General features: G+C 31.4%; 1 protein-coding gene across 15 annotated transcripts in view; it reads left to right on the forward strand.

The window, feature by feature from the left end:
* LOC143058823 (microtubule-actin cross-linking factor 1, isoforms 6/7-like) overlaps nt 1-18,171 on the forward strand; it is a 127,762-nt gene that overhangs the window by 25,755 nt on the left and 83,836 nt on the right. For 13 of the 15 annotated variants that reach the window (XM_076232287.1, XM_076232291.1, XM_076232278.1 and 10 more), the window contains exons 3-13: nt 2,210-2,338; nt 6,663-6,713; nt 7,345-7,416; nt 9,347-9,457; nt 12,072-12,167; nt 12,960-13,082; nt 13,508-13,654; nt 14,153-14,215; nt 15,643-15,734; nt 16,813-16,918; nt 17,492-17,719. In XM_076232287.1, the coding sequence (XP_076088402.1) occupies nt 2,210-2,338; nt 6,663-6,713; nt 7,345-7,416; nt 9,347-9,457; nt 12,072-12,167; nt 12,960-13,082; nt 13,508-13,654; nt 14,153-14,215; nt 15,643-15,734; nt 16,813-16,918; nt 17,492-17,719 (1,218 nt within the window). The other 2 variants (XM_076232293.1, XM_076232294.1) reach the window with 2 other exon arrangements.

An 18,171-nucleotide genomic window follows, 5' to 3' on the forward strand; every position in this document is an offset into this window, starting at 1 on the left:
TTAAAAATGTACTTAGATTTTTAATTATTGGCCTAGTTTTCAAGTTGGTCCAAATGGGGGTCCAAAATTAAACTTTGTTTGATTTCATCAAAAATTGAATAAATGGGTTCTTTGATATTCCAAATCTAACTGTGTATGTAGATTCTTAATTTTTGGTCCAGTTTTCAAATTGGTCTACATTAAGGTCCAAAGGGTCCAAAATTAAACTAAGTTTGATTTTAACAAAAATTAAATTCTTGGGCTTATTTGATATGCTTTATCTAAATATGTACTTTGATTTTTATCTAAATATGTACTTTGATTTTTGATTATGGGCCCAGTTTTCAAGTTGGTCCAAATCAGGATTCCATATCAAGTATTGTGCAATAGCAAGAAATTTTCAATTGCACAGTATTGCACAATAGCAAGAAATATCTAATTGCACAATATTGTGCAATAGCAATTAATTTTCAATTGGAGTTATCTTTCTTTGTATAGAATAGTAGTTGATAATATATGTTGGAAATTTGCCAGACATGACTATGATGTCATTTTCTATTTTTATTTGCCAATAACTTTATGTAAATAACTTCATTGGAAATTTGCCAATATAAAATGTTGCTGATGAAGCTTTTTTTCCTTATCTTATCTAAAATGTTTTTAGATAATGTATGTTGGACATTTGCCAGACATGACTATGATGTCATTTTCTATTTTTATTTGCCAATAACTTTATGTAAATAACTTCATTGGAAATTTGCCAATATAAAATGTTGCTGATGAAGTTTTTTTTATTGTTTTATACAATAAACAATGTATATTCACTTTTACTACCAACCAATCTTTACCATTCAGTGATAACAAGCACTTTATTTTACATTTTAATATTTTATGATGTATTTAAAAGAGTAGTTATTGTTGCAAACTCCATTAGAAATTTGAATTGATATCAGTTTTGGAAAAAGGGAAACGGGGATGTGAAAAAAAGGGGGGGGGTTAAATTTTTCTCATTTCAGATTTCATAAATAAAAAGAAAATTTCTTCAAACATTTTTTTGAGAGGATTAATATTCAACAGCATAGTGAATTGCTCAAAGGCAAAAAAAAAACTTTTAAGTTCATTAGACCACATTCATTCTGTGTCAGAAACCTATGCTGTGTCAACTATTTAATTTTAGATTTAAAAAGTTTGAAGAAGAAATCTTTAATTGATTTGTAAAATCTTGACATTTGTTTTGTGTAAAAAAAAACCATGTAATGTCAAAAATTTGATCACAATCCAAATTCAGAGCTGTATCACGCTTGAATGTTTTGTCCATACTTGCCCCAACTGTTCAGGGTTCGACCTCTGCGGTCGTATAAAGCTGCGCCCTGCGGAGCACCTGGTCTCGTTTGAATTGTTTTACATTGTCTTATCAAGGCCTATTATAGCTGACTATGTGGTATGGGCTTTGCTCATTGTTGAAGGCCATACGGTGACCTATAGTTGTTAATGTCTGTGTCATTTTGGTCTTTTGTGGATAGTTGTCTCATTGACAATCATACCACATCTTCTTTTTTATATATTTATGATTTGATGTGTAACTGTTGTTGGATGTGCAATGTCTACATGTATATAACCTTGATAGAGGTTGAGCTCATAGGCAAACACTGAGAATCAATAAGGAGAATTGTAATATAAGAGATATTAATACTTTGTAATTATTGTAATTTGTTAGCCAATGCAGGAAATTACCACATTTAATCACATCAATTTTTATGTCTAAAAATATGGCATGCCATATATTGCAAAAGTGATTAAATGGTATGGCATCATTAATTAAAACGCTGCAGAATATCAAATACAGATGAATATGAAAATAAGGAGATGTGGTATGATTGCCAATGAGACAACTATAATCCAACAAAATTCAAATGAAGTGGTTGCAATATGTCTATTAAGCATTGTACATATACTTTAGCTTACAGGAGTTGTGTTAAAAATGCAGAACCTTGTTACAAAAGAATTCAAATTAAAAATGATAATAAATATAACCCACATGGAAGCCACTAGTCATGCTAGTAGCAAAGGATTTTTTTTTTTAAATCTCATTAAATTTTGTCCCTAGAAAATTGGAAAGTGGAAAAGACAATTTTTTTTTAGTATTTTTGTATAGAAATAAATACAGAAATGATATATGATTTGCAGTAGAAAACTTTTATGACACTTATATTGTTTTGTTTTCTTTTAGAAAAAAATCTTAGAAGTGCCCTTTGCATCAAATTACTTAGCAGTACAACAAAAGTTGGACGAAACAAGAGAATGCAACACACAAGTCAAGGCTTTAAAACGGAAAGTTAATGAGGTCAAACATTTAAAGGTAGGCCACCAAGTCATGCAAGTTATAAGTACGATGTTTTGTTTATATAAATAAAGAGCTGCTGAAACAAAGATTCCTATGTTTTGTGCTGATAGAATACACTAAAGTGGATATACAAGATGGTTGTCAGATGAGAAAAAATAAATACTGCCAAACTGACAACAACCCTTAAGTTAACTGCATCTTTTATTGGTCAAAATGTTTTGCTGATAAGATGCATTTGATGTCAGTGTTGTTGTCAATTTAGCAATATTTTGCCTAATATAACAAAATATTTATGAACATATAATACATGTAATAATACCAAAACTAAGGTATGAAAACAGATTCACTTTATAGATCTTTATAGGGAATGACCAGTTGTTCCTTAAACATGTTTATTACATACTCTTGCTTTACTTTCATGGCATTCATTTTGTTTTAAATTTTGCGATTTTGAAAAAAATCCTGTTTAATTCATTTAAAAAAATTTAAATGCGATTTTAAATTATTGCGATTATAACCCTGTCGCATTTTTCACAATAATTAAAACATCGCAATAATTTCTGAATTTACAGTATTATAATGATTAGAAGTCATCATGTTTGATGTTAGTGCCATTAACAGTACCTTCCACTTTATGAATTTCATATGCCCTGATACACAGTGTATACATTTTTATATAAATAAAACAGTGGTTATTAAAGTTACTTTAGTAATAACCACTGTTTTATTTCTTCAAGAAGCCATTTCTAAAAAAAAAAAAGTTTTTATCATGTTATAGTAAACATAAAGGCATTGAAAATTTTTGGCCAGCGTAAATTAACGAAAAGGTCATGTAGTAGAATAAATTAATTTTGAACTACGGCCAAAATCTTATTTGTGAAGAGATATAATATCTTATATATAACAAATTATTCTTTATGTACGACATAGATCATCTAAATAAAATGTATGAAAGGTTGTCAGCGCTAATCTGTTTGGATTCTTAAGTCTACTTTGAAATCTGATATTTAATATTAAAAGATGTGAACAAGATATTGAAAATTATGTACTCTCGACAGCATTGAGTTCAGCAACTTATCCGTAAAATTTTTATATAATTTGAATACTCGAGTGTGAAATTTATTCAGTTAATGTATTTCATCTCGATAATAGTATTTGTTGAATTTTGACCTTTTATTTTTTTGCTTGAAAGGTAGTATATAACGTGTATGTACATATATTTGTTACTTTTAAAAATGAATTAAAGAAGAAATTTTGACTTAGAAGAAAATAATTCATTGAAAAAGCCTGTTAGATATGACCTAGAAAGCCTCTTAATTGTATTGCTCATATTTTATGCAATAGATATTGATATATTGAAAACTTTAAAGACATAGATGATCTTAGAATACAAAAATTATTTGAATCTAGGTAGAAGCTCTGTTGTGTGTGACAAAATCTTTTCTGACGACTAGTCCAAACACCAATATTTTTTTCTTGTGTGTCCAAAAAAAGTTTTGCAAATACTTTAAGTCCAAATACTTTTTTTTTAATTTGGGGCATAAGACTAGCTAGGTGGAGACTGGCTGTGCATACATATGGCTTAAAATATTTAAAATGCTGGATTTGCCTTTGTGAATTTCAAAATAATGCAATAAATACATGTATATGATGTTTTTTACGATATTTTCATAAAATGAAATGTTACAATCTGACGACAAATATCTCCACATAGCTTTTGGCAATGAATTAATTTTCTACCTATCTACTTGTACATTGTTGTACTGGTACATAAGATATATACTGTATAAAATCCCATAACAAATATCATGCTGAGATAAAATCTTCTGACTTTATTTAAAAATATAAGCACATTTAAATCGTCTTTTTATGAAATAATGATCATGAATAAGATTTTCGTATTTATGGAGAACAAGCACGTAGGGGTCTTTTTGAATAACAAGGTTTTGGAATTTAAATAAGTTTTAATGAAAAATATCTGAAGATTTATGTTCACTTTTGATACTTGACCTATATTATCTAACAAAATGTAAACAAACATTACGGGATTATATGGACTTCTGTCTTGCTTGGATACTTACTGTAGTGTAAAAAATGTACATGAAAAAAAAAGATTAACATTTTTGATTTAATGGCACAACCTGCAAGTGCTGCAACAATATTAAGAATGTATTTCACAATTTGACTGTCACCTCATTACCAAATAGTAAGTTATTAAAGGTAATGAAATAGAATGTGAACCAAGCACTATGTACATTTTTGCTAAAATTTTTGGACCCAGTGCAAAATATACTGTCTACAAGCCTACTAGGTCTGAGCTAATCTTTTCCACTTTGTACCATGAAGTCAATGGTATTTTTTTTCTTTTAGAGACTTTTGATTGTAAAATATGATTTTTGGACCTGAATGTTAAAAGATTTGTTAAGTGCACAAGGGTTTAAAACTTAAAATACTTCCTTTCATAAGTTTAAACCAAATCTTGAAAATAATACTTTTATAATTAGCTCCCCAGGAATGTTCAAAATAATGATTAACCCACCCGGAAACTTATCATGGCCAATGAATAAAGTGAATTAAGTAAAGGAGATGTCGGATATATGGCCATGAAGCAGCCATTCAACTTTAAAAAAGTTAAATGAAAAAAAATGACTTATAGCGGTCACTAGTCTTTTTTATGATTGGTGGATAACAAGTAAGGATGGGTCTTTTTAACTAGTTTATAGCATTCCTTAATTGCTAATTATTTGATGAGAAAAAGTATTATTTAACATCTCAGCCCACATTCTACCTTGTTATTATAAATTAGAAATACCAAGTTTAAAATAATAATTTCCCTGACTTTGATAGTTGTTTTAGACAACATGGTAGCGATTACATAACGATTACATAACAGCAGCAATGACATAATATATATAAAGTAACCATTACATAAACTTTTTTCACTCATAGTTAAGATTACAAGGGGTAAATATTTTATTTTTATTACCATTTAGGATCATAGTATTACCAGATTACAAAATCTTACAAACTCAACCATAGAGAGTTGTCTCATTGGAACTCATACCACATCTTCTTATATCTATGCCCGAAAGATCAATTTTAAAATAAAAAGATAGATTTAATTTCATATAAGGTTCAAGGATCTACCTTGTCTATAAAAAATTAGCTGTTTTAAATGCAGATTTTATTGGATTCTATTTAAGCAAACAGCTTTTAAATGATTTTTATTGCATTGATTAAGGTTAAAAAGTCAGTTTTGACGATACTTTTCTGAGCTGACTGTATTAATCGTCTGGTAGCTGTTTATAACTCTTTCACAACTATCTATGAAAAGCATTCCAATATTTCTCCAATACAAATAAGTTGTCTATATCGTAAAAGTCTTATTTAAAGGTTTATCTAAAGGTTTTAGTTTTCAAGGCGTCAGTTTATGAGTGTGTAGATTTGTGTTAATACAAACATAAACTTAAAGATATATCCATGACCATTGAAAATTTGACACATTCGACCTAATTTAATATGATATATACATATAGTATATTGATTTGTGGAACATATAAGTGCGTAGCTTATCTAAATATATAAATATTTCCCCAATATTGGTCATAAATAGTCAACAATTGTTCTAAGTATCAATAAATACATTCAAATTGATATATTTATATGTTTAAATGAAAGTTATATCTATGTGAATTTTATATACTGTTTAAAAACAGTGCATTTAAGTATATATACCAATTAATGCATAGGTATTAAAATTGGGGACTTAACTCCCATGAATGCTGATTCAAAGATATCTTCATCAGGAATGAAGCCAGATATTTTGGAAGGTGGTCATGAATTTGTGAAAAATGAATAAAACATTTAGAGGATTTTATACCATAAATTCATGTTAATTGTAAAAAGACCAGAAGATTTTATTTTTGATGGCAATCATATATCCCCTCTATGAGCTACTTTTCAATAATCATCTCAGCATTCTGATGCCACATTTATAGCCAACAAAATTATTAAAAAAATGTAAACTTATGATACTGTAGTTATAATTATGGGTACTGGTAGTCACAGATTTGATAAGGCAACAATGAAATGTGTGTGTTTATGGTTTTCCTTAATACTTAATGTTATAGGCCTCACAATACTGATTATATATTTTTATTAAAAAGTAAGTTAATGAATGGTGACAAAATTTCACAGAATTTTTAGTAATTTACTCAAGGGTAAAAACAAAAGTTAAGAGAAAACCATCAACTCTCATATATTTTTGCTTTACCTAATTCTGCTGGTGTTAACAATGTAAGCATATTAGAAAACTTAATCATTACAATTTATTTTGTAGGGTCAAACTCCAGAAGGACAAAAGGTTGTTGGAGAATACTCAGTGCTTGAGGTAAACTTTGAGCAATATTTTTACTTTTGTTTGATCAGCAGCTTCACCTCCAATGGTTTTGTATTTGTCTTTATGATCAGCAGCTTTACCTCCAAAGATTTTGTATTTGTTTGTATGATCAGCAGCTTCACCTCCAAAGATTTTATATTTGTTTGTATGATCAGCAGCTTCACCTCCAAAGATTTTATGTTTGTTTGTATGATCAGCAGCTTCTGTATTTGTTTGTATAAACAGCAGCTTCATCTCCAAAGATTTTGTAAAATGATGTTGGAATTCCTTTGTTTCCTGTATAACAATTTTTGTCATGATCAATCACTTCCACAGTAGGAAAAAAAGATTCATTCCACATTAGGAAAAAAAGATTCATTTATCTTTTTAAAAAAGTTCAGATATCTTTTCATGTAAAGTGAAAGAAAGAAGATTTTTTAGTATATCTCAATGAGGCAGTAACCAAACAACACACAAATAACACACAAAACCAATGCTTTGTCTTATGGTCATAAAACTTTGTATTAAGATTATCTTACCCTGACTCAGAAATCAACAAATCAAAAAACAAGAAGAGGCGTTATGAGCACAAACTTTGTATTGGGTAAAGCTTCATGAACTTATGATTTTAAATGTTTTTCAGGATCAAGCCTTACAGAAGAAGAGGTGTTTAGAAACTTTATTTTACGTCACAGAAGTTGAAAATTTATTACAGGTAATTTAATAATCACCTATATGACCTAAAAGACCATAAAATATTTTTTCGCATTTGTTATTTTTGACTTATGACAAGTTAAATGTTCATAACAAACATAATGACCTAATAAACTTCATACAGAGATTATGAGATATAATTATATCAATTAAAATATATTTATATAACTTTCTAATTGAGAAAGCTGCACTGTTTCACCTGAAATTAACTTATTTAAGTGTAGTGACATTTATGAAAAGAACCATCTGATTTAAAAAACTTGTTATGCCCCATTCTTATATAAAAACAAGATATGTAGGGTCAAGATATAGATTTATTCTTGAGAACTTATTAAGTGAAAAGTTAAAAAAAATTTGTTTGGGCTATCAGAAAAAATATATGGTAAAGCGGGTTGGGTGTAAGATAGGACATGAATTATTTTTTTGTATGGTCGGGGACAGGTCAAGAAGTTGGAATTGTGTGGTTATGTATGCAAAGTAAAATTTGATTGTATGGGTGATGGCAATAAAAGTGCCTTCAAAAAAACGTACAATGAATATGTGGTCAATACCTGAAAAGTAATAAGCATTGAAGAGTTCTTTGAATTTTAGATTTTTTTTTTTTTAATTTCATAGAATTCGAAGGCAAAAAGCTTTAAAAAATTCTGTTAATAATTTACCTCAAATTTTTACCTGTTAATCAATCTCATAAAAGAAACATTTAAAAGTCAACATAATTTTTCATCTGATTTTTGTGTCATAAATTACATGTAAGTTAGTCATTAAATGATTATGAGACATGATATGACATTGTGCACTAGGTTAATAGACTGATATGTACAAAGGTGCACATTTGTTATGTGGTTGAAGAACTAACACATGTAACTGTGGGAAAATATGTATGTTTGAAATGCCTCAATAAATGTTTCTAAACATACTACAGTGTAACCTGTCTAATCCAACACCTGAGTATTCCAGCATCCTGCTTTAACCGACACATATTAATGGTCACTGCCTGAATATGCCTATCCTTGCAGTAAAAAACTTAGTATTCTGACACCTGCTGAATCCAACATTTTTTCTGGACCCCCAGTGTGACGATTTCACAGGTTACACTGTACTATTTGTGTTTCATCCCTGAGGGTCTTACCAGTTCCAATAACGTGCACTTTAGTGTTGACATCTAATATTGTAGTCAATTTTCTGTTATTAACTGTACATAAAATGATGAATTATTCGAAACCGTAAGGTTTTCCCACCCTAATCAAAGATTGCCTAGCCTTATATGGCACAACTTTTCAGAATTTTCAGTTTATATGCTTTTCAATTTTGTATTTACATTTTATTTGGCCTTCAAACTGTTTCGTTCAAGGTTCACCAATGATTCTTATGTAGAAGGAACGTGCATCTGTTGTGCACAATTATATGAATTTATAAGCCTAGTTTCTTTGATCAGTTGGTTTAAAGATAGTATTGATTGATTGTTGCTCCCTAAAAATCCAGTGAGTGAAAATAAGGCGGTAAATCAACTATCCACCAAAGACCTATTGAAGTAGCTGTGAGCAGCTGTAGGTCACTGTATAGATAATTAGAAAAACTCATACACTGAAGTTATTGTATAAAAGGCCTTAAAATGACAAAATGTAAACACTACAAACGAGAAAAAATAACAGCCTGATTCATGTACAAAACAAAAAACATATGTAAGACAACAACTTCCATTGAATTGCAAGGGTAACATGTTCTTGAAGATGATTTTACTGGTATTACAACTACAGAAGCCTTTTTGTTGGCACTTTTCATCATAAATGTCAAACTATTTTCTTCTAAATGCTGCAATAATTTCATACTAATTAAAATCACATTAAACTGAAACTTGGTGCCTAAGAATGTTATGTACTCGATGACGTGTGTGTTCTGCTATACAATTTAATTTCTTATCTATTTTATAGAATGTACAGTCCGACTTTGAGGAGAGAGCTATGTACCTTACAGAGAGAAAGTTGGTGTTTGACAGTATGCACCGAGAGGAGGCTCTCAAGGTTTCCTCAAGAATGCACAGGGTTAGTTTCAAATCTATAATATGTTTGATGTATGGGGATTCCCCAGGCCCTAGAATGATATGTCTGTCTGTAGGTTCAGTGCAATGCAATTATAGGGAGGGATTTTGTTCTTTGGTCACAAGTAAGAAAATATGTCTTCAATGTTTCATTTTTAAGTCTTTCCAGGATATATATATATTCAACTCGTCTAAACATCAACCCAACAATGTTAGATCTGTAAATTTGCTTTTGCAATTTTTGTCGAGCCTTCGACTTTAGTCGAAAAAGCGAGACTAAGCTATCCTACATTCCGTCGGCGGTGGCGGCGGCATCCACAAATATTCACTCTGTGGTTAAAGTTTTTGAAATTTTAATAACTTTCTTAAACTATACTGAATTTCTACCAAAATTGGACAGAAGCTTGTTTATGATCATAAGAAAGTATCCAGAAGTAAATTTTGTAAAAATAAAATTCCATTTTTTCTGTATTTTACTTATAAATGGACTTAGTTTTTCTGCGAGGAAACATTACATTCACTCTGTGGTTAAAGTTTTTAAAATTTTAATAACTTTCATAAACTATCCTTGATTTGTACCAAACTTGGACAGAAGCTTGTTTATGATCATAAGATAGTATCAAGAAGAAAATTTTGAAAAAATAAATTTCCACATTTCCGTATTTTACTTATAAATGGACTTAGTTTTTCTGCGAGGAAACATTACATTCACTCTGTGGTTAAAGTTTTTAAAATTTTAATAACTTTCATAAACTATCCTTGATTTGTACCAAACTTGGACAGAAGCTTGTTTATGATCATAAGATAGTATCAAGAAGAAAATTTTGTAAAAATAGATTTCCATTTTTCCGTATTTTACTTATAAATGGACTTAGTTTTTTTTGCCAGAAACAAAACATTCACTCTGTGGTTTAAGTTTTTAAAATTTTTATAATGTTCTTAAACTATCCTGGATTTCTACCAAACTTAGATAAAAGCTTGTTTCTGATCATAAGATATTATTCAGAAGTATATTTTGTAAAAAAAAAATTCACTTTTTCCGTATTTTACTTATAAATGGACTTAGTTTTTCTTCCAGTTAACATTACATACAGTCTTCAGTTAAAGTTTATAAAACATTTATTAGATTCATAAACTATCCTGGATTTTTTTACCAAACTTGGAAGCTTCTTTCAATCAAAAGACAGTATCGAGAGGGAAATTTTTATTGATGTTTTTCCTCATTTTTGTTGAGTCTGCGATTAACAGCAAAAGTAGGCGAGACACTGGGTTCCGTGGAACCCTTACGAATTTTTTGTTCTTCCCTCACCGGGATTCAAACTCATGCAACTGAGATATCGTGACACAAAACCGCCTGCACTGTAGCCGTCCTGCTAGACCGCTCAACCACCTGGGCTTCACTTTATTTATATATAACAGTTTTAAACATTTTTGCATGGCCACACATGAGTGACATTCAGGGTAATATAACTTAAGAAACATTGTGTAATTTAGAATATTTACATGGGTTCAAAAACTTTTAGCCAAGAATTCAATTCACAAATGAACGGTAATTTTGAACTTCACATCAGTATTATGGTTATCCACAAGCATCTGTTAAGGAATATTTCTGTGTATTCTACGTGATTGCCAAAAAGACAAAAAATAACACTTGAAAATTTCCAGATGTACAGTAGTAAAACAGGAAATGGAAATGGGGAATGTGTCAAAGACACAACTACCTGACCATAGAGCAGACAACAGCAGAAGGCCACCAATGGGTTTTCAGTGCAGCAAGAGACTCTCGCACCCAGAGACGTCCATCAGCTGGCCCCTAAACAAATATGTACTAGTTCAGTGATAATAAACGTCATACTCATCTTCGAATTCATCTTCGCTAGCCAAGGGTTACGATCCACTCCCGCTCTCTTCACCCTTGGCGGATTGAGCCAACATTTGTGAAAACAATGTTGCGCCATCTGTCGGAAGATTTAAGTCACGCCAATTCCGAATACATTATTCCTGACCAATGGTAGCACTTGAACTCTTCAACTTGGAGGTATAAACACGGTATTGTCTAGATTCTACAACACTTGTTATAGCCGGAAACGAAAATATACGTCAACATTCATGCATTTGTGCATGAAACATACACAGGAACTTCTATTAGTTGATTAAAAACATTCAAGTTGTCACTAAATATAGTCGTATGTTTAGGGATGTAAAGATTTGTTGCACAAAAAACACGTGGCAATTGTTTACAAACACTTTCTACATTTACACGTGATCATGTTAAAGGCGCTTTTTGATTGGATGCAGCGAGTTTTGACTGCAACCAATAAAAATCCTTACCCTGTGTCTCCGAAATTTTATCTCAATCCGCCAAGGGTGAAGAGAGCGGGAGTGGATCGTAACCCTTGGCTAGCGAAGATGCTTCGAATTATACACAAGAAACAAAAATTAAAAATCATACTAGACTAACTAAGGCCAGAGGCTCCTGACTTGGGACAGGTACAAAATTGCAGTGGGGTTAAACATGTTTTTTGAGATCTCAACCCTCTCCTATACCTCTAGATAATGTAGAAAAAACAAACACACAACAATACGCACACTTACTACAATATATGATTATTTTACAGGATTGTGTGTATGCTATGCGAGCGACCTGGAGCTGGTTAGGACAGGTTACACAGTGTTTAGAAGTTCACATGAAAAATGCAGGGGAATATCATCAGGTAATAATAGTCTCTATGTGAAATTTTTATTCTAGAATATGAATTAAGCACTATTGTTATTGTGAAAGATATTCACGTATGTCCAAACTTTTGGAATATCATGCAGAAAAGGATTATGACTACCATATAGTAATGTATAAAATTGAGAAAGGAAATGGGGAATGTGTCAAAGAGACAACAACCCGACCATAGAACAGACAACAGCTGAAGGCCACCAATGGGTCTTCAATGTAGCGAGAAACTCCCGCACTAGGAGGCGTCCTTCAGCTGGCCCCTAAACAAATATGCATACTAGTTCAGTGATAATGAATGTCATTCTAAACTCCGAATTATACATACACAAGAAACTTATTTGTTACATATATTTGTGAAAAACTCAGATATATGCCATTCATGACATTTTCAAAAGTTGTGCATGAGAAGGCCATGGAATACAAACCTGATAAAACAGTCCTAAATCACCCACTCTAAGAATTGTTCTATATTGTCCATCATCCATCTTTTGGTACCTCCATTTGTCCAACAAATATTCATTTCATATGTTTTCTCAGGACTTGTTGAAAAGGCTGGTAGCATAGCATGTGAATACTTTCCTACTGACTGATAGTTTAATTTTTTCAATAAGTTAAATGAAAACAAAAACATTTTGCACACTTCAAATCATTCTAGTTGAACCACAAATTTTTCACAAAAGCCGACCCATGACCCAGCTTGGAAAAATTAAAAATGCTGGCATTTCAGAAAAATTCTACCTTTATTACAGAAAAATAATATTTGTTGGTTTTTTTTCAGTTTTTCCATGAGGTACAGTTTATACATGAAGATATGCAGACTTTCTTAGGTTTACTAAACAATAGTAAGATGAGGGCATACTTACAACCAACTAAACCAGACATCATGATCCAGTATTTCAAGGTTAGTTTTTTTTCCATATATCTTCTTTTCTTCATTTATACGAAATTTTAAAATTGTTACCTGAGATATCTTATTTGCTCTTCTTTGATTCTAAATGAAAAACATATCTTTAACAAAAAATTTGAAAAAAATACTAAATGAAAGAAGAGTCTTTTTAGAAATTGTTACCCAAGATATCTCATTTTGATGAAATGTGGTAGGATTGCTAATAAGACAACTATTCACAATGCATTGCCAGAGTTAAAATGAAGTGGTAGTATGCAATTTTATGTGTGCCTTCAGCAATGAGAAATACTTTTACCATATGCCATGTATACTCTCCAGTGATATCAAATTAAAGAAATTGTGATCCAAGATGTCTCCTTTGCCGTACTCTGATATGAAATGAAATACCTCTTATTTGTTTTTATTTATTTCTATTTTAGGACATAACAAACAGGTTATTAGATTATCAGGCACGAGTGGAGGATTTAGGCCAGAGAAGTACATTAGTTCACCCTATTTATCTGAGAAAGGACCCTCCAGTTTATCCACTAAGAGCTAAATGTCTGGTGGAATATTCTAATCAAGAGGTATGTATAGGACTGGTTTATAAGTGCTGTGGTCCACTTATTGTATGAAAGGTCCAAATTTTGTACAGATTATATGTTTTTAAGTTTGACTACGGCAAAAGACTTTTTATTCAATGATAAAATTGAGAATTGAAATTGGGAATGTGTCAAAGAGACAACAAACGGACCGTAGAGCAGACAACAACAGAAGGTCACCAACAGACACTTTATTAATAGCTGCTACATGCTTATAGATGTACTTGCTTCATTAATTACAGAATCCTCATAATGAGAGCTTGGATGAGAATAAAGTTAAGTTTCAGGGAATTATTTGATTTTTTTCTTCATGTGCATAGGAAACCCTGAAACATGGCTAATGTTATTATAATGCTGTTACAAAAAAATGTAAGATTTAGACATCCCATTTCTGTATCAAGAAGAAATTTTTGGATCCTTTGGAAATGGGATTGCTATATCTTATGGCTATCACCAACTTATCCCAATTGATATCTTTTTCAGATCAGTCTGTCCCCAGGGGATGCCTGCATTGTACTAGACAACTCTGATGCAGACAAGTGGCAGGTTAGTATTATGCAAGAAATATTGGTGATGAGAAATCTGAGATATGATGAAGAATGGTCTTATCAGGGCCTTTTATAGCTCACTATGCGGTATGAGCTTTGCTCATTGTTGAAGGCCGTACGGTGACCTATAGTTGTTAATGTCTGTGTTATTTTGGTCTTTTGTGGATAGTTGTCTCATTGGCAATCATACCACATCTTCTTTTTTATACTTGCTCATTTCAAGTCCTCACAATGTCCTATAATTGTTAAATTCTTTGGCATTTGGTCTTTTGTGGGGAGTTGTCTCATTGGCAATCATACCACATCTTCTTTTTATAGGAAATATCTTTACATCTATTACATATAATAAGAAAGATGATGATTTTAGCTACTAACATCTACATCATTAGGTCTCTGTTTGATAGTTGTCTAACTGACAGTCATACCTCATTTTCTTATCCTTATGTATGTCCATGTCTAACTGGCAGTCATAACACATTTTCTTATCCTTATGTATGGTTATGTTCTGAGAATTTTTAGTATAAACAAAAACATTTGAACATTATGTGGGTTATTGATTTTCGGATACCAGCCACTTCTACAATACCCTCCTTCTCAGACTCTGCTTTTGACCTCAAAATTAATATCAACTGTACAATGAAGTACTAAGTACAAACACTATTCAGTGGAGTAGAAAACTAAAATGTCCAGTTGCATAATGATTTCTGGAGTTCATTGATAGGAAAAATCTGTATGATACCAGAAAATTTGTTTGTCCTATATTTCGACTAAATGAAATAATACTGTACACAAAAGTATTAATTTACCAGCCAGCATAAGATGATCAGAAATATAAGTAAAAACTTGGGCAAACCCAATTCTATCACCAAATGGAAAAAACAACAATAATTAAAACATTGATAATATGAAAATTTAATCATTCATTCTTAGTCCAAATAAATGTGCAGCGTTTTTTATAACAGTTAACTTACCTTCAGAAATATTATCATTTACTTTAAAGTGACATTCAACTTATTCAATCATTTTAATTAATATGTGACATTTAAATTATTCAATCACTCCAATGTCTTGATCAATATGTAAATATTATTATTGTACAAAACTGTTTAATACATGCAAAATATTCGATAAGAAGGAAATGAAGTTAATATATCTATACATAGTCCAAATAAAACATACACTATTGACAACATTTTCTCTTTTATTTGGAATAACAAACTGGATAAAGTAAAATGAAACATTTTATACAACCCTGTAAAATCTAGATGTTTGTTCAAGTTAGATTTTTTCCTTTAAAAGGTTTAAATTTCAAAAATCTTACAACTGGTTCCAAAAAACATTTGTACTAGTTCCATGAATAACTTTTGTACTGGTTCAAGAAAAAATGAATGTTTTTTTTTTTCTATAATTGTCTTCCTATTTCAGATCAGAAAATCAGATGGAACTGAGGCTGATGTTCCTGGTGTCGTACTGGTAATCCCTCCTCCTGACAGGAAAGCAATCCATGAAAATCAAAAGTGAGTAATAGGGCATCACTAAACAGGGGTATTCTAATGACACTTAAAGGTATCATGACCATCACTTAATAATAATCAATAACATACGTTCTGTTATGCAATATTCCTTTTTATCGTCCTTCCCTCTGCCTATATCACCCTGCACTGTTGCTCCGTAATTCTCGTATTAAGACTTCAAAACAAGACCAGGCATTATCAGCGACGTCACAATGTGACAGGAGAAGTTATCAGCGACGTCACAATGTGAGAGGAGACGTTATCAAGCTTGCTTTTGTCAAGCGTTAAACTGTCTTAGGGAGAAAGAAACGACCAGTAATAGAACGATAAAAAGATAATCGTGTTTTCTTCGTATAGATATCGTAAATTATCAGCCGCTCGACACAATGTGAAACTCAGCACAATGTGAAACTCTTTAGCTCGTTCGCTACACTCACTCGCCAAAAAGGTTCACTTTGTGGCTCGCGGCTGATATTTTACGATATCAATGTGTAGAAAACCCGATAATCTATAGGTATGAAAACCAAGGGTTCAGAACAATTTTTTGTTTGCAGTGTTTCCTGTAACTAAAACAGAGGAAAAGAGGACCCCACATTTCCTGTAACACTGATGACCCATTTTGATTGAACATTTTTTCCAATCCTTGAAGAAATTATTAAAGTTTTTAAAGAGACTTTAAAGATAGAAGTTTCTGAAGTTTTCAAACATTTACTGAATCATGCCCTTTGCAGTGCATAGAGCTTTTAGTTGTTTTAAATAGTAAATGAGGTCAATTAGGGTTAACTTAAGTGAGGGCCTCACATAGCAGAATCAAAAGATCCCTATAGTCTTCACCTTATTCATCAAGTTTTATGAACACAAAAATATAGGATTCTACCACTTTCTAGTAAGACCTTTGATGAAGGTGTGTTTTTAAAAGTGGCTGTGTAGGATGTATAATTTGTAAAATTTGTTTTCATTCTAAATATAATTTATGAAACATGTATCTTGGCCTGCTTTTCTGCTCTTTAGTCATATTGTTGTCTCTTTTACACATGCCTGGTTTAGATTATCAATTTTATAAAGATATTTTGTTTTACAGGTTAAAAGATCAGCTGGTGATCAACTGGGACACCACATTAAAACGTCTGTGTACACAACTCACTCAGTACTTTACAAACTCAATCAAAGAGACTCCTTCAATTGATGTAAGTACTTTACAAACTCAATCAAAGAGACTCCTTCAATTGATGTAAGTATTTTATGAATTCAATCAAAAAAAAAATCCTGAACTCCAAGGTATATTTAAAAGGGAGAAGTCTATAAAATATGACTAAATCAAATGTTCATGAATATAGAAATAAGAAGATGTGGTATGATGGCCAAATGAGACAACTCTCCATGAGAGACCAAATGACACAGGGCTTTCAACAATGAGCAAAACCCATATGACGTATATAAACCCATGGAAAAATATTCCACAAAATTCATTAAAGAAACTCCTTTATGATAAGTTGATGTAAGTATTAGAGACATAGATTTATGAAGAAATAAAAATTTCTTTTGTAAGCTTTTAGACAGTTTAGAAAAAAATGTCATCTTCCACATAACAATTCTGAACAATTGAATGAAATTTTGATAATACAAAGATTTGATTGCTTTGATTTATTTACTTTTAGCACAAAATCTATTCATGATATAGAACCTGCTTAAATACACCCCCAAAAAATCTACACTTAATTAAATAATCAGGTGCTTGAATGTAGTTTTACCTTTTTCAGATGAAAAGTTTATCTGCCCCCCAAAAAGCTGAACTGATGAAGCTAATGAATGAAGCTGTTCAGATTCTACGACCAGTTACCCATGACGACAAAAATTTCCAGGATTTAATGAGTAGCGTGACCAACTTTAGAAAAATCTTAAGTCAGTTCAAACCTGGAGACAAAGATGCCAGAAATATCTCTGTACAGAAATGGCAAACCAATGGAAAAGTTATGTTACTGTACAAGGTATGACATATAACACTAGTTCTGTAGACAGAGATGTCAGAAATGGCAAACCAATGGCAGAGTTATACTACTGTACAAGGTATGACAAAAATTAGTTCTATAGACAGAGATGTCAGAAATGGCAACCGATGGCAGAGTTATGTTACTGTACAAGGTATGACAAATAACACTAGTTCTGTAGACAGAGATGTCAGAAATGGCAACCAATGGCAGAGTTATGTTACTGTACAAGGTATGACAAATAACACTAGTTCTGTAGACAGAGATGTCAGAAATGGCAAACCAATGGCAGAGTTATGTTACTGTACAAGGTATGACAAATAACACTAGTTCTGTAGACAGAGATGTCAGAAATGGCAAACCAATGGCAGAGTTATACTACTGTACAAGGTATGACAAATAACACTAGTTCTATAGACAGAGATGTCAGAAATGGCAACCAATGGCAGAGT

Source organism: Mytilus galloprovincialis, chromosome 14 (genome assembly GCF_965363235.1).
Source record: "Mytilus galloprovincialis chromosome 14, xbMytGall1.hap1.1, whole genome shotgun sequence".
NCBI lineage: Eukaryota > Metazoa > Mollusca > Bivalvia > Mytilida > Mytilidae > Mytilus > Mytilus galloprovincialis.